Source organism: Trichomycterus rosablanca, chromosome 20 (genome assembly GCF_030014385.1).
Source record: "Trichomycterus rosablanca isolate fTriRos1 chromosome 20, fTriRos1.hap1, whole genome shotgun sequence".
Taxonomy (NCBI): domain Eukaryota; kingdom Metazoa; phylum Chordata; class Actinopteri; order Siluriformes; family Trichomycteridae; genus Trichomycterus; species Trichomycterus rosablanca.
In genome coordinates, this window is record NC_086007.1 from 9,761,684 (window position 1) to 9,778,574 (window position 16,891).

The window sequence follows — 16,891 nt, forward strand, 5'->3', positions numbered from 1 at the left end:
ATTCAAAGTCCATTCTAACTCCTGTCCACTATGGAAAGTAGCTACAATGGGCATGCAGGCATCAGAACTTGAAAATGGAGCAATGGAAGAATAGCTGTTATCTTTCATTGTTATGCTTGTAATGGGATATATCATGTTATATAATAATAGAAAAAAGAAAGATATCCTAGATGAATTACCCTTTTTCATTTAGAAAAAGTCCTAGAAAGGCTGAGCAGACATAAGTCATAAAGTCAATGGAAATAAAACAAAACAAAACAAGTAAGTACTTGTATCTGCTGAGTAACTACAGTTCACTCACAGTGATATGATTACTGTATTTTGATATGATTACTTTTTGTATGGGCCTTTGATATTGCGACCATAATAAATTAACAAAAGTGGAAATATTTCCTGTTGATCATAAAGCTTCCAAAATCATTCAAAACTGTGGCTTAAAATTCTCAGATGGAAGGCATTTCCTTTCCCTGGACATGGTTTTACTTCAAAATCATCAAGAGACAAATGACCTAAGTCTGCAGTACTGTGGGGGTTTTTCTCAGGCCCAAAGACCCTTAAATAGAGCTGGCTGGGTTCTCTCTCCCACAGAGGACCCTTCTGGCTTTCCCAAAATCATAAACTCGAGTCCAGTGCAAATCCTACTCTTGGGTGGTTTACAAGTTTTCCCATATATGGTCTAGCTTGGTCTAGAACTTCACAGCTAATGACCACACTTGCTTGTATTAATAGAAAGCAAATTAGGGATGTGAATTTAATTACTTGTGGATTTATGACAGATGTTAATACTTAAAAAACTCAAATCTCAGCTCTGCTATTGGCTGGCCAGGTACCTACACAGACATGATTGCTGCCGGCTGAGGGTGGGAGGGCTAAAGGAGTTCCTCATTACTGCTACAATTATGTAGCAGTCTGCTGACTGGTTGGAGGTGTCTGCGCAGAGATGGAGAATAATGGATAGCAGTGTGTGACTCTTTGTAGAGAGTCTCTGTGGCACGTGAAAAGAAGTGGTTGGCTACTACACACATGTTGGAAGGGGTGTGTGTTAGGTACGGCCTTCCTTGATCAGGATAGAGGTCTGCATCATTGACAAGCGATAAATCCGGGTAAATGGATATGACTGGAATCAGGGATAATGGGGAAAATGCATAAATAGTATATGATTTTTTTTTAAATCTGGCAATATTTTAAACATCACACATTGTTTACAAAGTATTTATTTCCCAACCCATTTATACATCTTTATTAATCCTTAGGTCCATGATTGCTCCAGTGCCTCCAGTAAACACAGGTTGCAAGGCAGGAATACGCCTTGGACTGGGCGCCAGTTTATTACAGGCCAACACACTTAATCATTTAGTCAAACCTAGGGATTGTTAGAGTAGCCAGTTCACCCACATGTTTTTGGAAGGTGGTGGGAGACTGAAGTGCCCAGACAGCTCATGTTGACACAGAAAGAACATGCAGAACCCCTAAAAGTTTTGATGTTTTTTTTTTTTTAATTACTGTTTTACTTGCAGTACCAAGGGCAAGTTGTAGCCTAGTGGTTAAGGTACTGAACTAGTAATCAGAAGGTTGCTGGTTCAAGCCTCACAGCTGACAGGTTGCTGCTGTTGGGCCATTGAGCAAGGCCCTTAACCCTCAATTGCTCAGACTGTATACTGTAACTGTAATGTAAGTTGCTTTGGATAAAGGCGTCTGCTAAATGCCGAAAATGTAAATGTAAATATTTACCCTCTGCTCAGTTGTTTGGATTGCTGTTTTGTTACTTAGCCTAATTGTGCTTGAGCTTTAGATCAGCAGTTCTCAACCTTTTTTCTCCTAGACCCCACTGTGTTTAAAAAGATTTTCTGGGACCCCCTTGACACAGATTATGATATTATTGTAATGCTTTCAGCAAGGATAACCAAAGGTGTTGGGCAGTTGTAGCCTAACGGTTAAGGTAGTAAAGTAAAGTAATGCAACAGTACTCTCTTAAGGCTCAATAAACTGCATGTTCTCCTTTAGGATTTTTTGGTAGAGAGCAGAATTCTAATTAAAGCCAGTATTTATTCAATGTTGTATCTTGGGCTTACTCACGGTTTTATATACAAATAATTGCACAAACGTTTGGCCCAGTTATGTAAAATCTTAGTTATGTTGGTAAGGTGGTTTTAAAACAAAGGTTTTCTTCTGTAGAAATGCAATATGAGTGTCAAACAAAACATGCTTTCACTGCATAAAACATCAGGATCTTGAATCAAAATCAGAAAACATACCATATCCAACCTAGTATAGACCTCTTAAAATGTCTAACTATTTAATATACTAAACCATTGTATTATACAGCAGCTGGAATTGCTCAGCTTGAGTGCTTGAAGGCCGCACAGATATTGTAAGTTATTTTTACAGCCTTTGTTGTTATATGCTTAAGGGTCATAATTTAGAAGAGGGAAGTCTAAATGCAGTCCAAATGTTTTATACTAGGAAACATCAACCTTCAACCAATAAAACAAAAGCTTTGACATTTATTAAAACACTTGGATGCATTGTCTTCTTGGTAGTTTTTTCTGTAAGCATATGAACATAGGCTTTGTTTTTAGGAGACAGGAAGGAGTTAACAATCATGGGCGCCAAATAATGGGACGAGGGTGGGTGGTCTCTTGGGGCTTGTGCTTATCAAGGATGAAAAAAGGAACTGTTGGAATTTGGAGGAAAGCTAATCACAGGGAACTGTTTTTGGTAGTTGTGTGTGTTGGAGTATTTAGGCTCTGAGGTTAAGGGTGTGCACTGAGTACATGTGTTTAGGGTGGAGGGTGTAAGGTGGGTGAGATCACTGAGTGTGTGGAAAACCAGTGAAAATAAAAATGAGCTGGTCAAATGGAGAATGTGTTTATATATGTAGGACTGAGGAAGAATGTTTGTGAGAGAAGTGTGTTGATGTTTCCTAAGTGTTTGGCTCAGATAGTGGAGACACCCAAAGCCAGGGGTTAAAAGGAGGACCTGTGTGTGTAAAGAGAGTCTTGTTCTAAAAAAGATGTTTCCCAATGTTATTGTTATTTCCCAAGATTTAGAGCTAAGGAATTGCTGTTAGTGGTGATACTACAGAATATGAGCAGTGGTAGTTCAATGGTTAGGGTACTGGACTAGTTATTAGAAGGTTGCTGCTTTAAGTCTTACCACTACCAGACTGCCTCTGTTGGGCTGTTGGGTTCTTTAGCAAAGCAAAGGCCTTTACTCTAAATTGTATGTGTATTGTATACGTGCTTTTTTTCTTTGCTTTTTCTTTGCTTTAGTGCCTGACCTGACAAATGCTCTTGTGACTAAATGGACACAGATTTCCACAGGTACACTCCAAAATTCACAGATGAGGCTGTTATAGCCAGAAGAAAGGACAACTCCATATTAATGCTAATGATTTTGTAATGGAATGTCCATCAGTTATATTATTTTAAGGCCCTTTATAATAAGCCAAAGCTGTTGGGCTGTTTCTAATAACATCCTTGATCATTAGCACCCTACTTAATCATGTTGACTTGACCAGTTGCTTTAGTCGAGCTGCAGTTTGAAAAAAATGTTATAGAGGAAGCACATGCTAACCGCTGGTGGACTGTGCTGAGATTAGTTAGGATTGCAGTTGATATTTCACACTTGAAACGCTGGACGCAAAGTAGAAATACACTTTGGATAGGGCTCCAGTACATTGCAAAACAATGCACACTTATGTAAATGCTCACACCTTTCTATGTTGGGGGTGGCACGGTGGTGCAACAGGTATTGCTGTTGCCTCACAGCAAGAAGGTCCTGGGTTTGATTCCCAGTTTGCATATACTGCCTGTGTCTGTGTGGGTTTTCTCAGAGTGCTCAGGTTTCCTCCCACAGTCCCACAGTCAGGTTAATTAAAGCTACTAAAATTGCCCTGACTGAGAATGTGTGTGTTTGCCCTGTGATGGACTGGTGACCTGTCCGGGCCAGTAAATGGGACCCACCACAACCCTAAATAGGATGTATCGGTGGTAAAACAGACAGTGAATGAATGAATGAATGAATATCTATGTGGACACAGGAGGAACACATAAAGCTCGCTACAGACACTGATTGGTGGTGAGGATTGAACCCATTTCCTCATGACCTATGTTGCTCTAGGACAGGGTTTTTCAACTTTTTTTCAAGCAACAAACATTTTGTCCATGATTCTTCATGCGATCCAAGGAACCCAAACAATGTATCTTACTCTCTCTGCTCTGCTCTGTACAATCTGGTCCCACTGTGGCCTCCACAAGGGCGCGTTCATGTACAAGTTTATTTAATTATTATTATTTTTCTCTGAGACCCCTTTTTTTGGCTTGGTTTGAAAAACCCTGCTCTAGCACACTATGTCTAAAAGTCAAAGAATACATAACGTGTGCATTAATTTATTACTGCTGCATGTTCACTATCCTGCCTTGATTAATGGATGGTTACAAAAACACAAACACTTGAGATACAGAAACATGAACCAGTAATAGAATAACAGAGGGCATCATTGTTGCTGTATGACGCTTCAATCCAAATACTATTACAATGACTTCATAACACTGTGGAATATAGGAAGTGAGAGTTAGAGAGTAAACCTGTGCTGGAAACCACAGCATTGTCTCGAATCCCCCAGGCGCTTTGTGTGATGTTAGTCAGCTGTGTTTAAATGTTCTAGGAAACACCCACCTTTCTCAGCCTCGCTCTCCGTTGCTGGTAATTTCCAGGCCTGATGTCACCATTTCCCTGAACTAGTATCTACACAATTTTCATAAAAGCCCCTCCGATCGTCCTCATAAAGCAAATGTTGGTTAAGAATTAGGCTAATTTTTGCATGATGGTTTATGCAGTGAGGCAGAAAAAACACAAGGTGTGTTAAACTACCAGGCGGGCATGTTCTCTCTCTTGTAGGCTTGTAATTCTTGTGCTCTTTTGGTGGTCTGTGGAAACCCTGTGTCAACAGAAGAATTAGATATATAAGTCTGAACTGCTTCAGAAATACATGGGTCAGGGAACATCCAGCAGCAACTGTCTGCACTCTCACTAAATCTGGAAATCGGAGCACCCGGAGGACACAGGGAGAACATGCAAACTCCGCACAGAGGGATCGAACCCAGGACCTTCTTGCTGTGAGGCGACAGTGCTACCCACTTAGCCACTGTGCCGCCCAGCAGTAGGACTTGTGGCTAAAGCTTATAAATCAAATCAACTTCACTTGCAGGGGGATTTTGTCAGTTTTTAAAACATCCAGGCATTTGTGGAATTAAAAAAATGTACAAATTAAAGTAAGAATTTAACTTCTTTTTCCACCTGAAACTGGATAAACAAATCTTAACACGTTCTAATAGGAAACAAATGAAATATAATAGAATGTTGTAATGGAATGTTATTGTAAACCTCCCAAAATTACAATAGAAAAACTGTCTGGCATTAAAAGTAAGCTTACTTTATAGACTAAAAGTTGAAGGATCATGCACTACTAATGCCAAGGAACAAGGAGGTAAAACTTCAAAGCTTACATAAAGAATGTTTTCTTTTTTTTTTAATGTTGAGTGCTTTACAATAACATTCTATTTATTTTTTTGTTTGATGTTTAAAATGTAATTATTTCAAAAAATGAGGTCTTTAAATAAGGCAGGTGACTATTACATCACAGACACACACAGCAATTTTAGTTGATCAAATTAGTCTTTGGACTTGTGGGAGGAAACCGGAGCACCCGGAGGAAACCCACATGGACACGGAGAACATGCATGTTCGAGCCAGGTAATCGAACCCAGGGCATTTTTGCTGTGAGGTGACAGTGCTATATACTGTGCTATTGTGCCATCCTTTTATTGTTTTATACATTTTACAGGGCAAGCCATAGCCTAGTGGTTAAGGTACTGGACTAGTAATCAGAAGTTTGCTTTTTCAAGCCCCACCACTGCTGCTGTTGGGCCCTTAAACAGGGCCCTTAACTCTCAGTTGCTTAAACTGTATACTGTAACTGTTATACAAGTCACTTTGGATAAAGGTGTCTGCTAAATGGCAGAAATGTAAATGTGTACATATATAGAGTTGATTTACTTACTTTAATTTCCTTCGGGATCAATAAAGTATCTATCTATCTATCTATCGATGTGTTAATGGATGTAACTGTGGCTTTCCAAAAAAGTAGTTTTGTATATTATGTGTAGTTGTATATTATGTCTGCATTTAGTAAACTATGGCTACATGAAAAGTATAAATATTTATTTTATTACTTATATTACTGTACAAAAAGTCAAATTTAAATCTGTGCTCACATCAGAAACGTAGGTGCTTGCAGAATGTTCATGTTTAGACAGAACGATTGGCAACAGAAATAATTATTTCACTGTGCTATATTTAGCAATTTAGCTATAGGCATTACAGACTTGATTAGCTTAAAGTTAGATCATTCTGGATTTTTGCCTTGCACTTTATAATACAGCTGAATAAATGTAAAGGCACTACATCAAGTCATTTTGTATTATGGGTTTGTCATCTAACATAAACACAACTGTTTACTGATTACTCCATAACCATTTTTCTATTAGAAGTGAATTTTTGTAAACACATTTGCTGGTTTATTTCTGCGTACAGTGAAATGAACAGAATTAGCCTATATCAAATCTCAGGTCTTGTCCCTTGTCTGCTGCATTCAACACATGTACTTCACATTACAAACATTTGCATTACAAACCTGTGTGTATTCATTAGTTTTATTATCACATTTATCATTTTAGGAAGCATCTCCAGTCAAATCCATAGTGGCGGAACTGGCTGGGAAGTTGAAAGATCATGCACAACCAATGCCAAGGAACGAGGAGGTAAAACTTTAGGGTATTTTACACTATTCTCCCTCTTTTCACACTTCTTTGTATTGTTTTCAATTCAATACATGTAAAAGACATTTCATCCACTTGTCTTTAGAGTTTTCTAGTTTTTTTCCCCTTTTTGCACTCAATTCAGTTGTGGTCAATTGGAACTTTATCTCTCTCTCGTCTCTGTTGCCACCTTTACCACCGATCGAGGAGAGCCTGGCAGCTGTCACATGCTTCTTTTTAACTGCCAGGAGCGGGGTCTCACAAAGAGCAGTATCATGTGCGGAGAGCCACACATTGCCATACATGATCATAGTCAGCATAGGCCACACTTACACCAGTGCCAAGGAATCCTGTTTCAGCCATTGTCCCTTCCCTACAGACACAAAGCCATCCGTGTGTCTGTGTAGGCACCCCATCGGATGATAGCAAAACTGAGATTCGAACTCTCAAATCGAGATTCGAGATCTCAGCACTGGTGGGCTAGGGTGTTTTACCGCTGTGCTCCCTGAGCGCCAGAGCTTTCTTATTTTTAATTAGAGATGCACTAATTCTTTTTATTTTCCTAATCATACTAATACCAAAGCTCTAACTTGAGGTCCAAGTAAAACTGGTTTGAAGATTTGAAGTAGAATCTAGATCTTTTTTGGAAGGATTTTGATGTCCATAGAGACGTAATGATATGAGTTTGTGGTGGAGCAACACCAATTGTCTACACAGAGCCTTGACCTGTTGAACCCCTTTGGGATTAATTGGAGCAGTTTTAGCAAGCCAGACCTTCTCATCCAACATCAATTACTGGTCTAACAATGTTCCTGTGATCGAATTTGCACAAATCTCTACAAACACACACCAAAGTCCTGGCAAGCCTTTTCAAAGAGTGGAGGCTGTTATAGCTAAAGGAGGGCCAGCTTTATATTATTGCCCATAATTTTAGAATAGGATGTCCACCAAGATCAAAGAACAAAATAAAAACTGGTCCAATACTAATGCAGCATATAAAGCCACTATTGGTGTTTATAATGTCTACTTCTAGACATCTAAATTGACCAGAATTATTAAAACCTTAAAAGATTATTTTTCAGAGCATGAATTTGCATAATTCCAAATCACTCTTGTGCACAATACATTTGTTTACCAACAATATAAAAAAATGATCATGGGGTTTATCAGCATAGTGGTTTGCATATGCTGTCTAAATGGGTAATGCAAATTCATCAGCTTTACTCCATCTGTTACTGTCTGAGAGAAAATCTTTTTGATGTAGCTCTCCCTTTTCTCAATTACATAATCTGATGGAATATGATTGTGAAAAGGAGGTGATAATGGAATTTTTTTTAACATATAGCGGTAAAGTGTGAACACCACTGATGTAATATACTATAATGTGTATACTAAGCTGAGAACTGATTTACAGAAATACTACAAGTAACAAATGTTTTTTGCTTTTGCACTGATTCTAAAATAATTCATTCACTTGGTATTGTGTTTACTTGTTTGCTTTCTGTTAAAGAAACCGGTTATTGCACCTCCACCTGCACCCAAACCTAAGCTGAAGAATTCTCCCTTAATAGAAAAGCTTCAGGTAAGCCCTCTTTTGTTATTTCTTTATTCTACTAAACCACCAAACTACTACTAATTTAAGACAAATGACACTTGCATTTAAGGCCTTTGTTATCTCTTTGGCACCAGACTTTCAGCTACCTTGTACAGAGTAAAGCAGTTGGTAAAAATGAGTAAGGGTTGTAACATGGCCTTAACCAAAAAAGTGGTAGCCTAGTACATAGAGCTTTACGCTATCAATCAGAAGATGGTGGGTTCAAATCTTGGCTTTGCCATGCAGCCACTGTTGGGCCCTTGAGCAAGGCCCTTAATGCTCTCGGCTCCAGGGGCAGCGTAAAATGGCTCTGCGCTCTGTCCCCAGTTTCCAAGCAAGCTGGGATGCACAAGCAAATAATTTAATTGTACTCTACACACATATATTTATATATGACAAATAAAGGTATTTAATACATTCTTGTTAAGTAAGAATAGGACTCTTGAGACTACAGTGGGCCCAGGTTTACTTATTTCTGGTTCTGATAAATATTGATTTCAGGTGCGACGGGCGGTTGGTAGGAATGAAATCTGGCCATGGATCCGATCCATTCTGTCCTGTGTTAGCAGTTCAGGCTACTGTTGGTGCAATGGTGTAACTCTATAAATCTGGTTTATAATCATGACAATGGCTGTAGTGTACTTCAGTGTAGCCCCCAGTCACCACATACTTTTGGGATGTGATAGAATATAAGATTCACAACATGTACGTGCAGCTGACAAATCTGTTAAGCAGTTACGTCAAGTAATAAAGAAATATTTCTAACAATTTGTAGAATTCATACCACAATGATCTGAAATCTAAGTGCTAAGAAGGGTTGTACCCAATATTATTATGTCGTTCTTGATAGGATGGACAGTTAATGAGTGCTTATGTAGGAGTATTTGGGGATTTACAACAGATTCCCCCAAACGTTTCAAAATGATTTTACACCCACATTGGTTTCACTTTATGGAGCTTTGCTGCCACATAGTGTTCAATACGGGCATTTTATCCTGAACCTAAAGTAATTAGTAAATATACAATTTGGTGTTTGAGGATGAACTTAAGCCTTTATGTTTTAGGTTTTGTAAAGACAGTGTTAAAGTAGGCAGATGTAGCAGTGTAATTAATGGGGGAAGGGCTGCTCCTTTAGCCTGGGTTAGAACAGGTTTGTGTGATAATCAGATCAGGTCTTAGCCATACCCCCCAGGTGCTGAGTCGTCCTGTTCTCAATTTAGCAGTCATGGGACAGAAAGGATGTCACTTTCCTCTACTCCTCTTTCTCCTCTTCAGGTAAAACCTTATTAGTTTATCCAGTTACTATTATTTTATATGATAATCTTGACTTGGTTTAGGTTGGATATTCAGTATTTTGTGACTCAGCATTATTGTAAATGAGGAAGGACTTTAAGTATTTCTCTGTATTAAAAACAGCAACAACAAAATCCTAATAGTAATAGTAATAGTATAAGTTTTTAACAAATACTCGAGATGTACTGGATATATATTGGACAGCTTTGGATCATTAAATTTCAAATATATCTCCCTCTTGGTTAATCAACCAGTTCAACAAATTAAATTCATAAGCTTGTTTAGTTAATAGAGCCAGACTTGAGTTAAATATAATTCTTATTAATATGAGACCGTACCATCAATATCAAGTTGTTTCAATAGTAACACAATGCCACGGTCAAGAAAACCCCAGAACAGCTGAGATTTATTAACATTTATAAAGTTCTCAAAACGTACTCATTTACCCATTCAATCTATCGTACCACAATGAGACCCATTATCTTTAGAAGAAGTAAACTTGACTCAGTGATCAATCTATTACAAGTGACACTTACAAAACTATCACAGAAAAGACATTACATAATATGTAGACATCTGTGGCATCAGCTAAGGTCAGTGTTTATGACTTATGAACAAGATAAGGCAAAAATTGGATTCATGGGAGGGTAGCAAAGAGGAAACCACTGCTTACTGCTGATATAGAAAATGGTTTGTTTTTACCCATTTACATTTTCAGCATTTAGCAGACGCCTTTATACAAAGCGACAGTATACAGTCTGAGCAATTGAGGGTTAAGGGCCTTGCTCAAGGGCCCAGCAGCAGCAACCTGGCCGAGGTGGGGCTTGAACCAGCGACCTTTTGATTACTAGTCCAGTACCTTAACCACCAGGCTACAACTGCCCTACTTACCCAAGATCTTATATCAGGCGTTATATCACACCAAAGGGGCAGTTATTCTTCACAGCAGTGTATTTGGACACACTGTATGGAATCTGATATTGAAACTAGGAAAACAATGGTATTAGTAGTTACTCACTTAATGTAAAGTTGGTATGAGATGTTGCCTAGTGTGTGGATACCCATCCTAATGATTTTGGATGTTTGGAATATAAGTTTGGATGTTAAAGCCACATGTAATGAAATCTAGTGTGTAAAAGCAATTATATAAAATAAATGATATCTAGGGTTAGTTCCAGAGTTCTAGCTTTGTGGCATTTTGGTCTGAAGGAACAACACTGGCCTGACCTCAACCTCAGTTGGAACATTAATTGCAATTGAGAAGCTAGACCTTCTCGTCCAATATTAGTGCTTGTCTACACAACCATTCTTTTGACTGAATTGGTAAAAAATCTAACCAACACACAACAAATTTTATGGAAATTATACTTGGGCTGTAATAACCCGGGAGGTAATACAATGGTTTTGGAATAGGGTGCTCAACAAGCTACTGGGAAGGTGTACACTTTAGGCCATATAGTGGCGCTCTACTTGCAAAGCTGTTTATACTCTCTGCTTGCTGAAGCAGACCCGCATTTACAACATACAGTCACCTGATACATGTTTAATCTTGAGTTATACAACTGATCATCTGATTATGTTCCTTGTAGGCCAACCTCACTTTGACACCCACAGTGCTGCTTACCTCAACTAAAAGTCCAGAAGTGAGACAACAGGCTGTGCCATTCTGTCTAGTCAGCCCCTGTCAAACCCAGAGTCCCACCCTGCGGCCTCTTCAGCAGTCTGGTACCGATGAGGTGCCCATCAGCTTCGAGCAACCAGCTGAAGGCACCCTACTGCCCAGCTTTAACAAGGTTTGATTACCTCTACTCTAATGTCCATGGCTTTAGAATAAAATAAAATCAAGATTTTACTTTTGGCCATACAGTGTGCAGGAGTGTCTGATAAACTGGCCACTAAGTATAAGCACAGGAAGTGTGTAACCACTAAACTATCAACTGAGTGTAATCTGGGTCCTTTTTGCTCATTCCTTTCAGAGTCGAGTCCGTCTTTCCTTCAACCGCCGACCACCAACTCGGCAACACAGGAAGTCCGCGGGCGAGGAGGTGCTCTCAGACACGGAGGGAAACTCGTCCCCATGTGATCAGCACAGTGTAGATAACAGTCCTGACAAGGACTGTCATATAGAGGAGGTGTTGAGTACCCCACTGAACGAAACAAAGGAGCGCCTGACAGACCCCACTGACCCCGTCACTGAACAAGAAACAGAACAGCAAAATGCCCACAAGGATGTGATTCAGGACAATGGGGGGAGTAAAGACAGCAAAATAAATGAAAAGGTAACTGAAGAGGGATCTGAAACTGTGAAAACACTAGAGGAAAAAGCAGATGAGGATGATGAGAGCTCGGAGGAAATGGAGGGATTAGAAGAACAAGGAGAAGAAACACCAACGGAGGAGAATGGGGAGGTACAGGTAAATATTTTACACATACAACACATTGTAGGGGACGTTGTAGCCTAGCGGTTAAGGTACTGAACTAGTCATCAGAACATCGCTGGTTCAAGCCCCACCACTGCCAGGTTGCTGCTGTTGGGCCCTTGTGCAAGACCCTTTGCCTTAATTGCTTAGACTGTATACTGTCACAGTACTGTAAGTCACTTTGGATTAAGGCATCTTCTAAATGCCGAAAATGCAAATGTAAGCATGCTCTGGACAAGAAAAACACAAAAAGTCAATGTTAAGATGCCTGTAAAGCCTTGTACTGTAACCTAAATGTAGAACAGATTTGAACGGGTGAATTTACAGGTTTTGCATTAGAGTAAATACTTCTGCCTCCTTTTTTTCGTAAAACAATTTGCAAACTTTTTTAACTCCCCAACTTTAATATGGGTACTTTTGTGTATGTATAACATACACTATACTATGTGGATCATGAGCTTGTTAGACTTCACATTTTCAAAAACCATCAGCATTAATATGGAGTCTTTCCAACAGCTATATCAGCCTCTATTTTTTTGCAAAGGCTTTTAAAAGATTTTACTGTGTGTCTGCTCCCGTTCAGCTAAAAGAGCACTGGAAAGGTCAGAATTTAATGTTGGATGAGAAGGTCTAGATCAGGGGTGCCCATACTTTTGTGGCTTGAGATCTACTATTTTCTGTCGACAGGTCATCTCAATCTACTTTTTAAAAAGGTTGGCCTTATCATTTTTTAAAAAAGCTTTAAAGCATTTTTAAATGCCCTGTAGTTACCTATATTGATATTCAGCTTTACAGGGCAGGTAACTGAAGAATCACACTAACCTTATTCTAATGATTTGCTCTGAATGGTGTCAGCCAGGTTTATGTAGTCAGGAGTACATATATAGTAGCTGCTGATGCCAATTCTCAAGCAGGCTTCAAAGTGTTCATCAGTGAGGGTGGACTGATATTTAGACTTAATTATTTTAATGTGGGAAAAGGCTGATTCACACAAGTAGGTTGATCCAAAAATGCTGTCAAATATGTGGCACATTTTATGTTTGGATGCCCGCGAGTTCCAAAATTGTCCAGCAGAAGTCCTTAACTTCATATGAATGTCAGATTGTAGGGTTAAAATGTAATCTTTAAGAGCAGATGGGTGCATGTGGAACAACGATGCAGTTTTTTTTTTTATTATTATTTTTATAATTTAATTATTTATATTTTTCCCCCAATTTTTATCCCCCAGTCTAGTCGTGTCCAATTACCCTGATTGCGTCCTCTATACCGATTCGACTCTTCACCGCTGACTGAGGACACCTCTCAAGGTGACATACGCCCCCTCCGGTACACACAGTCAGTACAGATAGTGCATTTTTCACCTGCATGAGTCGAGTTCATATACTTAACGGGCACTGTGTACGGAGGGCCACACCCCCATCAGCATTATTCCTCAGCCCTGTACAGGCGCCATCAGTCAGCCAGCAGGGGCCACAGTCGCACCAGTTATGAGGACCCATGATCCGACTTTCTTACCCTCTAACCCTGAACAACAGCCAATCGTTGTTCATGCTGCCGCCCAGCCTAGTCGGAAAGGCAGAGCTGAGATTCGATACGATGTATTCGAAACCCCAACTCTGGTGAGCTAGCGTACTTTACCGCTGCGCCACCTGAGCGGCAAATATACAGTTTTTTAAAGCCAGCACATCAGCTTTAGCTGTACCACCAAATGGAAAGCACATGAATGTTACAATCAGCTCAAGCAAACTAAAGTCTTGAAAGCGCTTGTTAAAGTCTGCTCTCACATTTTAAATTTGTTCAGTGTACCATGCCACTGTTTGTCATCCAAGGTTTTATTTAGCACCCTTTCCATTAAAATCCAGCTTAATAAAACTCACAACAAAAAGTTTTTTTTGGGTTTGGATCATGTGGCTGTGCTTTACTACACTTAATCCTAGCTAATGCTGTATAATTGGAAGGCAATCTGAGTGCCATTATTTTCTTAATTATATTAATTCTAATTAAATTATGGTTATAATGTGATAAAATATGATTTTAACTTATTTTTAATTTGTTTTTTAGGAGGAAGCGCCTGAAGACTGAAAAGGATTAAATTATTGCTGCAAAAGGTGGACAGTTGGTGCAGGACACTCTCCAGATGAATAACACTGGCTGAATACAGAGACTTGTTTTGTCAGGATGGACCTGCATATCTGCTCTGATGAGATGACCAGAACAATCATACCAATAAATCTACAAAATAAAGTCCACCATGTAGCTGCAACCATCACATGACATACATGACTGACCATAGAGCCACATGATCTAGGAATATTTTCACATAAATGATTATAAATAGAGTTTTTTTTAATCAAATGTCAAATTCTGAACTTGCATAACTTGCCACTGTCATGTTTGTGCTGTTCAAATAATGCAATCAGGTTTTTGTGTGGCATCAGCGTGGTGCTGATACTGTTACGGAGAGTCCTCAACTGTGCCACTGTAATAGAGTAAATTCATTATTATTATGATTATTATTATTATTTTTTTTTTTTTTTTTATAGCTAACATGCTATAATTGATAACTTGCTGTAGATGATTGATTATATACTGAAGCTTGATTTCATTTAAAGACAAATTTATTACAAATATATATTTAACTTGGGGAAATTGGGATGTTTTGGATTGAATTATATATTTAGCTATTATATATTTGTATTATGGCTTAGAAATGAAAGTTGATGTTTCTGTGCAAAAGATCCCAGAAATAAAGTTAAAGCCCTGCTCAACTACTTAGCTCAATGAATTCTTGTCCCTGAATAAAAACCTATGCAAAAATTAATGCCAGTTCGTTATTTTTAATCATAGTCTGCTACACCCTTACTTTAGGCTAGCCGTAGCCTAGTGGTTAAGGTACTGGACAAAGTAACCAGAAGGTTGCTGGTTCAAGCCCCACCACTGCCAGGTTGCTGCTGTTGGGCCCTTGAGCAAGGCCTGTAACCCACAATTGCTCAGACTGTATACTGTAACTGTAATGTAAGTCGCTTTGGATAAAGGCGTCTGCTAAATGCTGAAAATGTAAAATGTATATTGAATTCTGCATGCTAAATCAGATTCATTCAATTTGGGATTTATTGCAATCAATGATTTCACATCTACTTCTGGTGTATATATGTTGGCAAGGGAAACAAAGGACAAATGTGTTAAACTTTGACCCACAAATTCACATTCGCAACCAATTAATAATATACAATATTACCTAACCAACCACAACTCGTAAATGTCTTTAATGGTTGTGTTTTTTTATTTCTTTCCTATACAACACAGATTGCTAACAAACATCCCAATGTATAAGGACTTGGTGTTCATGTAGGACCTGATTTGTTCCCTCAAATTAATTTTAGAACATTGGCTCGCATACATGTGGCTTGCAAAACCAGAATGAATTCTTAGATTGCAAGTTAGCCATAGCTCAAATGCTAAATCATAGCTAAACTGCTAAGTAAACCACAATGACAGACCATCTCTGGCAAAACATGTTTTCAGCCCCAGCCTGCACGTTCAGTAACTGGTGTGTTCTCGGCTTCAATGCTTACTGGAAGATTGCTGTCTTTTATAATTGTGGTAAGTGATACAATTAGGAGATTCTCTAGGGCTGTAAAACGAGTTTCCGCACAGAGGGGCATGGTGATAATTTGACTCGTACATAATTAAAGAGGAGCGGTCATACAAGAAGTCTTGTGATTTCCCATAGCGCTCTTGCACCGATGAACTCCTAAATTATTTAGCCATCTTCGTTCTTTGGAGTTTTTTCTTTTTTGTTGCAAATACAGACACAATGACAGTCAAATAATCAGTCAGCAAGCCTTATTATCATGCCTGTATATAATACAGCATTGCCAAATAATCAGAAACAAAATAGTAATAGACAATAATAATAATAGATTCAGGATAAATAATAAGTGTTTTAACAGCTCTGAATTAATCAAACACCAGTTTGACTTTTGAAACTTTTGAAAGGCAAGCAGTAGCCTAGTGGTTAAGGTACAGGACTAGTAATCAGAAGGTTGCTGGTTCAAGCCCCACCACTGCCAGATTGCTGCTGTTGGGCCCTTGAGCAAGGCCCTTAACCCTCAATTGCTCAGATTGTATACTGTAATAGTACTGTAAGTCGCTTTGGATAAAGGCGTCTGCTAAATGCTGTAAATGTAAAAAAATGTAAATGAAACTTCTAACATGATTGATTCCCTTTTACAGTTGGACTTTAACCGGTTTGTAGTATATCCATGTTACTTTTATCACCAAACAAAGAAGAAAATGACTTCTTGTGTGCTTTTCCCCCTCAAACACTCCAGACTGGTGTAGACTGTGGAGATGGGGATCTTTATAGCACTCGAGGCCTGCTGTTTGCTTGGGATTCTTGCAAAGTTCTTGAACAATTTTCCTGGGAGTTCATGTTGTTCCATTTATGTGTCCATGTTTTTTTGCATTTCTGGGTTACGGTCTTCACGGTTGCTACTGGTATGCCAAATGCCTTGATATGTTTTTATATTTCTCCTTGGAGAGTATATGAGATCAGTTGTTTTGGATCCTATCATTGTTGCTTTAAGTAACTGTGTAAGACTGCTCCTGAAGACCTACCTACCTGCAAATCAAAACTATGAGCCTAATCTAACACACCATATGCCACTTGTCAAGCATTAGGTGCTGGCATTCATTTTCAAAGCTCAGACACCTAATAATTTGAATGTTTACAAAATAAGCAGCTTGACTGTCTGTACTAA

The 16,891-nt window shown here is 38.8% G+C and overlaps 1 protein-coding gene across 4 annotated transcripts in view; it reads left to right on the forward strand.

Moving 5' to 3' along the window:
* Positions 1 to 14,899, forward strand: part of zgc:153184 (uncharacterized protein LOC751652 homolog) — a 29,414-nt gene extending 14,515 nt beyond the window's left edge. For 2 of the 4 annotated variants that reach the window (XM_063016727.1, XM_063016725.1), the window contains exons 2-6: positions 6,741 to 6,824; positions 8,332 to 8,403; positions 11,298 to 11,501; positions 11,685 to 12,122; positions 14,190 to 14,899. In XM_063016727.1, coding sequence (XP_062872797.1) covers positions 6,741 to 6,824; positions 8,332 to 8,403; positions 11,298 to 11,501; positions 11,685 to 12,122; positions 14,190 to 14,210 — 819 coding nt within the window. In that variant the 3' untranslated portion in view covers positions 14,211 to 14,899. Of the gene's footprint in view, positions 1 to 6,740; positions 6,825 to 8,331; positions 8,404 to 9,544; positions 9,691 to 11,297; positions 11,502 to 11,684; positions 12,123 to 14,189 lie in introns of those variants that run through there. The other 2 variants (XM_063016726.1, XM_063016729.1) reach the window with 2 other exon arrangements.
* Positions 14,900 to 16,891: the final 1,992 nt, after the last annotated feature.